The 8749-nt window shown below is 29.3% G+C and overlaps 1 protein-coding gene across 1 annotated transcript; it reads right to left on the reverse strand.

Moving 5' to 3' along the window:
• Positions 1-1895: 1895 nt before the first annotated feature.
• On the reverse strand, positions 1896-4281 carry LOC122600452 (U-box domain-containing protein 12-like). The gene is made up of 2 exons (XM_043773164.1): positions 3363-4281; positions 1896-3016 (listed from the first exon to the last, which is right to left on the reverse strand). Exons 1-2 carry the CDS (start codon positions 3923-3925, stop codon positions 2077-2079), a joined length of 1503 nt encoding a protein of 500 aa, XP_043629099.1. The 5' UTR covers positions 3926-4281; the 3' UTR covers positions 1896-2076.
• Between the last annotated feature and the right edge of the window lie 4468 nt (positions 4282-8749).

Consider the following 8749-nt stretch of genomic DNA (forward strand, 5'->3'; position numbering starts at 1 on the left):
GCTTATCAACCTCATCTCCTTCATTTGTTGCTGGACTATTTGGAAGATTAGAAACGACTGCGTTTTCAACAAGAAGCAACCATCCTTTCATTTTGCAGCCAAAGAAATCAAAACACTTAGTTATCTTTGGTTGACGCATCGGGCAAACAATCTCACCATAAATTGGTCTAACTGGAGTAGCTTTAACTTTTGATTTCGTCATGTATCTTTCCACTCTGTTTGTTATTTTCATTTTCTCTGTTTTGTACTCTAGCTCCTCACTAGCTTTTATATATTAATGCAAGTTTGAATGTTAAAAAAAAAAACCACACATGAAATATCAATGTATGTATCCTCTCCATAAACACCATATGGCAAGTATAAATGTATATTTAACACCCACCATACGGGAAATATCAATATATAATTAGCGTATGATAAATGTTTGGATGTATGATGAATTATGACGTTCCTATAGGATGTCCTACTATTTATACTATATTATAAAAGAAATAGCCCATTTTATATTTATGGAAGTGTTGAAAATATGTAATATTTTCACTTAGCACCCCTTAAAATATTTCAACATACATTACCCCATAACATTAATGATTAATTTACATCAATTATCCACGCCACTCGACACCGTCTCCACCACCAACACTCGGCCCCCACTACAACGATATTGTCACGACCACCGCCGCATTGCGCGGGTAACGTGCTAGTAATTCTTTATTAGTTTTGGATATACAAATATAAATTAGTTAAGAGAATAAAAACAATTAAAAGTAAACCATATAAAATAGAATATTTTTTAAACCTCGTATTGGTTATAATTATGGCATTAATGATATGGATTTGTTATTCTAGTCTCTAAAGACATAATGACCTTTTCCAAAAGATCTAAACCACGCTGTTTTTTTATATATTATTTTCCAAATAATAATGAAACTTACTGTTAATGTTTTTTGGAAAAAAAAAAAAAAAAAAGAATAATAAGACTTTGAATTTTTTTCCTTAATTATCTATAACGAGGTCTATATCTTATATTGGTATAATACGTGCAGATTTTCATTGATGTCCCCAATATCAATTAATGACCGACTGGAAATGGAAAAATAGATATTACATTTCGTACTAAAGTTGTACACGTTCTTAAATTATTTTTACTTCATTCAGTTATCCATATACTTAATTTAAATTATCTGAAGAACTTTACGAGTAACATGTTAGTTAGCAGTACTCAAAAAAGTGGGAGTTTGATTTAGATCGAAATGCAAAAAAGGCCAAAAGGTAACTACACTACCACAGGTGTCGCAAATGCTTCTGAGGAAAAAAACAATTAAATCATTTGTCCACATTTCCTTTATCATTAGACTTTATCACTCAAACAAGAAGTATGTACACTTGTTACTCATGATGGTGGATGTCATGATTCGCTATTATGTGGAAACTTTTTTGTGAACAAATGTATAGAAACAAAAACAATATTATGTCTTATTTTCTGGAGGCATTTAAGTATATATTGTATAGAAGGGAGACAATATAATACTGTTATAATAAATATATCTTCACTGTAAGTATACAAAACAATGCATTAAGGAATTTAATATCATCCATAAAATTAAACACAAGTTGTTAATAGTGAGGACGTGAGGTTAACATATACATTGAGATTTTTTTACAAACTTGCGAGTTTTCAATAAGTTCTTAACAAAACATAGTTGTTAATTTTGTTGGCATAGATAGCTCAAAATGCAATTCGTGTAAATACCCTGTGTGTTTTAAATTTGGGTATGTTAATTATTTTTGATAACTTGTATAAAATAAATGTTCAGATTGCTCACATATGGATCTGAATATAAAAAATGGACCGTCTAAAGATAGAGAAAATATAATTAGTCACAAACTATGAGTAGAGAAATATTGTACACCAGAATTTCTATTTCTAACATAAATATATGGATCCCAAAAAACATTGGTCATTCTATCAGTACTCTAAGTCTAGGACCAATAATAACAAAAGACAGCACTGGTAATAACCACAAATTTAAGCTAATGACAAGGTACAAAAGCACATCTATGATGATCATCATCTCAAAATGGTAAACTCTTTGAAGTAGAGATAGATGTGAGTGATCTAAAATGCTCCGATGGCACAAAGTCTTGTGGTAAATTCGCCCTCTTCACGATCCTTCTCATGTTGCTATGCAAGCTTTGTTGTACCAAATTCTTAACAGCTTTACTCTCGTCACTCATCATCCTATCGTCTGAATCCTTGGTGGCGTCTGTTGATCCCACGGACATGGAATCAATAGATCCACAAAGGGGTGCTGAAACATTCGCTCCCATGCTTCCTACAGCAAAGGTTTCAGACACTTGCTTCCCTTTATCAATCCTTAATATTTCTAAAATTCGTGAAGCTCGTTTTTGTGCTAAGGTGCTACCTAATAGGGTTAGCTCAAGGAGGGAAGATGTAACCCCGGATTCAATCATGGCTTGTCTATCCCTATACGACTTATGAGCCATAACCATCATAATGTATGTCGCCTTTTCTTGACAATCAGGTGAATCCGTCCAACTCAAAACATCAACTAATATCTGAAACGAATCTTTAACACCACTTAAAGCCTTTCGTCCCTCAGGGGTTGACACCACATTGCTCAAAATCGACAAGATTCTATCACTCACTTCCATATCTCCCAATGTGGCCATAAGAAATGGAACAAAATCATCAATCTCAACCATTGGTGAAACATTGGAAGGCAAAATAGACAAATTGTAGAGTGCCCTCAAACAATCTTGAACAACTTGTGAATTGGCATTACCTTCATTTGAACTCATGAATGTTTTAACCAAGAACAAAATTGCACCCGAAGATCCAATAATCGGTTTGTTTGAATCAAGTGCAGTCAACCCAAGAAAATTGGCTACAATTGCTGCAGACAAATCAGGATCAATAACACCTTCATTTGGAGACTTCACTAGATCAAGCATCTTGTGTACTACCCCTGCTTTCACAATAGCAGCCTTATTCCTGAAAAAAAAATTCATTCAAGTTCAAGACTTTATCAAAACTGACCCAAACCCATGTACCAAATAACAGATCTAAACACAATCTATTACCTTTTTACAAAAAATTCTAAAATTTAGTCATGCCCATAAAGTCAAACAACTAATAGTGTGAAATTGACCCAAACACCATAAGTACATAATATCACAAAATACATTAATCCAAACTACATACCAAGTCAAAATCCTACTAAAAAACATGATATTAAAATGTTCGTGGCCTAATCATGATATCCAAGAGACCATTTCCGAATTCTTTTCAACTAAACACTAATTTAATAAAAAGAAAAAAAATGTTTTGAAATGCTTACGTGTCATTTCCAATTCCAAGATTAAGAAGGGCATAAAGAGCAGCAATATGAAACCCAAGATCCCGGGAATCAAGCATTCCCACCAACGGAGGAATTGCACCAAGCAGAGCTAATGTAGTTCTAGCATCACTATCTTCTTTTGCTAATTTCCTCACATCTTTCGCCCCACCCAAAACGTCGTCGTTTCCACCACACTGTAATCTCTTCACCACACTTTTTAATTCTTCCAATACTTCAACTTTTTTCTTCACTGCTTCTTCTTCTTCTTCCCATAATTCCGACATCCTTAATAACTCCGACAGCTTGTCCGACTTTTTATTCTTGATATTCTCAGTATCCTTAAAACTGTCACTTTTCTTAATTTCATCAGATCTGCATTCCGGTTTCTTTTCCTTTACCGGTGAGTGAACGGTGTGACGGTGCCGGTACCCACCGCCGCCGCAAGTCATAGTGTCAATGATTTTCCGGCGACAAGATGACCATAGTTTAAAGTTTCCGGCATCGGAGTGACGGTCAAGAACAACCGAACCCAGATTGTTTTGTTGGATTTTTCTCACACCCATTTGTCAAAATCGAAACTTGAGATTATCTAAAGAACACCCACATTGGAAAAATGAAAGATTTGAGAGATATTATCACACACAGTGACTACACCTTTATGTGTGTGTAGAACTGTAGATCAAGAGTAAATGTTTGAAAAGTGTGACATTTCTTACATACCCATTTGTCAAAATTGAAACTCGATGTTAATTGAGTAACACCCACATTGCAAGAATGAAGTATTTGAGGGTTTTTTTGGTACACACAGTGAATACACCTTTATGTATGTGTGTGGATCAAAAGTTGAGAGTAATAAAGTTTGAGAGGTGAAGCTTCTGAAACAAGGGAGGGAGGGAGAGAGAGTATGGTGAGGTGTGTCAGTGGGAAAGTGAGAAAAGACTATTGAGTAACTTTGTATAGAGAGAGGTGGATCTTTATTGTGTTCTTTTATTATGTTTCATTTACCTACCTTAGTTAATATGTTTGTTTACTATTCATATCCTTTGAGGTTCTTTTTTGCTCATTTTGTATCTAATATTTTTATAATTCAATTCATTGTGGTACGTATATATGTAGCTACCGCAGCTTCGTATTCTACATATTTGAAGTTTAGGTTTGTGATATGTACTATGTAGATAACATTTTTAAATTACTTACTCGTTAATTTCATGAAAAAGCATGACAATTAAATGTAGATTATGATTAATTTGTATTGAATTGATATTACGTTTCAATAGAATTCATATTACGTAGATGGTAGAAATAACATGTTTATATACTTTTTTAAAACATTGTGTGGGAACTTATAAATATATTTTTTTAATAACAGTGGTGATTGGACCGGCATTGAATTTTCATCGTCTAACAGAGATCAACATGAAAGCAAAATTTAAATACTTTTAGCCACTAAATTGTAGCTTTCATTACTGATTATTTATTAACGTTCATAAAACTTGTAACAAAAACTCTATGTTTGATCTATATGTGTTTATTTGTAGTTATATGTTCGTGAGTCATAAACTGTCATTAACATATATGACAAAAAATGAAAACGGACGACCAACAATATATTATATACTATATATTATATTAAGACAATGGAATGTGAATAATAATTTGCATGTATGGCGAGTTACTATTCGCTTATGCCATATTTCGTATCATTATTCTGATTTTGTCAAATCACATTCCGTTCGGATGTTTACTACGGGTGTTTTTTGGTTTCCTGTACATTTTTTTCTTTTTGGGTTTCTAAATAATTATATTAAAAACTTTAATATTTTTTTACCAATAATTGGATTATACCACATCTAATCGTTATGGTATAAAACTACAAGTTAATTCTTGGTTTTATTTGGAATAGTGCCATTGAACAAAAATCCATTTCACATGTCAAAAATCTTATTGATGACGAGTTACATCTTGTTTTCTTGCAAACCCTGCAATGCGGGGTTGTGAACCTCCTAGTTTATAATATGTAAGGTAATTTTAATTTTGAATTATGATGTGTCACAAAATGCAAAACTGAGAATCAAAATATTGTGTGAAAAGTAAGCCGAAAAAGATGTTTTCTTTTAAAAACACTAGCGAATTTACCCGGGTTTAACCCGAGCGTTTTAATTAAAATTATAAAACTATAAAAAAATGCATGTAAATTTTGTTATTAATTATAAATCGATATAAAGATGATGAATTGAATAACATAATAATTATAAAAAAAATTATTTTTGTAATAAAAGATTGGTAACTTTAAATAAGTATTTACTGAGCTATTTTTAATTAAAAATATTGTAAATTATTTATGACATCATAATTAAAATAAAGAGATTTTAAGAAAAAAATGTAGACTTGTCACATCACATTTTTTCTAAAAATATTTTTAAAAAACAATAGTCCTTTATTTAGTATAGAGATAGGGATATCTACAATAATGATATACTCCTAAATTATCTCAGATCGAATCTAAAATAATTTATGCTAAGATTTAAAATTTATACTATCCTAAAAGGTAAAAGTCCTTATCAAATAAACTTACCCACATATTGACAAGTCGAGAAACATGTTTTAGTCGTGTATTTGCAAGGATGCATCAATTCTAACAATAAAATATGGACCTTTCATCCATCAACTACATTTAATGTTGTGAAAAGATTTGATAAAAAACTTACATGTACCAAAACCAACTGCATTTATATTTGGATTGAATATCAACCGTTCTTAAAACTTTTGGGGGCTGCATGTCAAAACTTTATGTAACTTTGACGAAATGGTTTTTTCACTTTATCATTTTGGTAAAACCCATAAATATATATATAAATATTCTTTATTAAAGATAAAGTAGTAAAATATGAATATGACAGAATTAATGCTATTAATAATTTTAGATCGATTTTTAATGGTTTATGGATAAAACCAACAGTGTTAAAAATATTTTTTCCCAAAACGTTTTTATTTTTTACCAATCATCAATAGATGAATTGGTATATGGTGAAATTTGATACTGAGAGATCTTAAATTCAAATGTTGATGTAAGCAAAATGATCCCAGGAATGAAGACAAAGGTTTTCTCATTATGGGTTTTCTCTGGATTGGAGTTGGATATATAAAGTGGCATGACGTTTAGCCCAAATTTATTGTTCAGAAAAAAAACCTTTTCCATTTTTATAATAATGATTATTCATGAATATCGAGACGTCATACACACACATATTATAATTATAGTTTTGATTGAGTCCTCACTTAAGGAGTCTTTTCGCGAAATAGATTTAAATTTAAACTTCTTAGACAATAAATAATTAAAGTCTGGATACCGGGATTTGAAAGTTTATTATATACAATAAACAATCGAATAATTCATTAGATAACACTAACATTTGTGTATAGTTCATACATTACGAAACTCTAAACCTAAAAATAATAATGTCACTTAAAATACAACACTATAATCTAGACAAAGTTATTGATGCATTGTTTTTAGCATCTTGCTAGTTTGGGTAACAAAATATGGTCTAAAAAACAATAAGTCATGACATACTAGAGTATTATTTTGTTTATGTTGAAATAGTACGTATGAGTTTTGTGAGGTATAGTGGAACAACAATGAGAGTGCAAATCCAGGTCACATGAACATATGATTACCGAAAATGGATCGACCATGTTCTCTGATATATATCATAGTGTTGTATGTATTGTTTTGTTTAATCAAGGAGATCTATACATGACACTAACGGTAGACAAGCAGGTACGGGATAAAGATTAATGTAGGTGTTTGTTTTTTTATATTCCTAATTCCGATAAGAATGGAGGGGAAATGGGTTCCATTACCCAAGAGACAAAAAAGAGGATGATTTAATGGCTTTTTTTTTATAAACTTTGACTCGACCATTAAGATTTCGTAGAAGCGATGATTAAAACGTTTAATCAAATTTAAATTGTTTTGTGAACTGGGTAAAGCATTCATGGTCTGTTTCATGTTAGTACTGAGAAGAAATGAGTTTTTGATGAAGTAATGGCTCAAAAGTAAAGCTAATGAAATAATTTAAAGGTTTTAGGCCTCAAGTATCTAAAAGCCTTATATTTTTTTAGTTATGCATTTTATTATGTAAAAATAAGAATTAGAGAATTGAGTTTTATCAACTAAGTGATCGTTGCTTTAGTGGAAACAAGTTTTTTAAATCTTAGCGTATACAAAAGTTTAAATGAAATAACAATTCTATCAATTAAGAGTGATTATCATTTCAGATTAGTGTTTGAAATTTGTTAAATTTTTTGCATTTAACCAGATTAAAGAAACTAAACTACATATTAAATATCAATAGTTTTATTATTAGAAAAGGCCACGATAAAAAAAAAACTTGTTTTAGATCTCTGAATTGATTGAGCCGCCACTGTTTTGATGTCGATATATACTGTCCGAATTTTATAAACTTACTCGACCATAAGTTACCAATTCACATACATACTTGATTTATATCATTTTGTTATATATAATTTTTCTAAGTTCATATAATTTAACAGTATGTGTAGTTTACTTTTGAATCTTTATAATTTTCTTGATTTAGTCATGTGTTGTAATCATTGTTGAAAAAAAAAGTCATGTGTTGTAATCCTGTTTTAATAAAATTATACGGTTATCTTTATATTTTTTTAAATTTCTAATTTAAACCACTGACAACATTAAGGGGACGTTTGGTTCACAAAATGTTTTTGAAGGAATTGAAATCTGTCAAAAGAATTATAATTTGAAGTAATTGGAAACTGAATGGATTGAAATATAATGAAATTGGAATTTGAATGAATTATAATTTGTATTTGTTTGGTTGGTCGAATCAAATGGAATGAAATTCATAATATAAATAATAATAATAATAAATATAGTTAATAAATATAGTTTTATAAAATTCAAATAGTAGTACTTTCTATAAATAAAGTTATAAATGTGTATAATATATTATTAATTTTTATATAAATAATAAAAATATTATAATATAATAAATATTTTTATAAAATAATAAAATTTTTATAATCTAATATTATTATTTTATAAAATAAATAACAATTTTTTATTAATTATTTTATATAAAATAAAAAGACTTTTTATAAAATAGAAGTAAATTTATATAAAATACTGACTTATTGCCGAATAATAATAAATATTAATTTTATAACAATAATGATAATAATACTATTATATATTAATTATTTTAATAATATTAATTAATACTAATGATAATAATTAAATTATTGTATTATTTATACCAATTATTATTATTATCATCATTATATTTATTATAAGTATTACAAATTATTTTATATTTTTATTATATTATTATATTCATTATATTAAT

Source organism: Erigeron canadensis, chromosome 5 (assembly GCF_010389155.1).
Source record: "Erigeron canadensis isolate Cc75 chromosome 5, C_canadensis_v1, whole genome shotgun sequence".
Lineage (NCBI taxonomy): Eukaryota > Viridiplantae > Streptophyta > Magnoliopsida > Asterales > Asteraceae > Erigeron > Erigeron canadensis.

What these genes read in the sequence shown, in the direction of transcription:
- LOC122600452 (XM_043773164.1), bottom strand. Translation starts at nt 3,925, where the DNA reads ATGGGTGTGAGAAAAATCCAACAAAACAATCTGGGTTCGGTTGTTCTT. An exon ending in CTTGGAATTGGAAATGACAC is followed by an intron (nt 3,017 to 3,362) that starts GTAAGCATTTCA and finishes TTTTTTTTTCAG; the next exon opens with GAATAAGGCTGCTATTGTGA.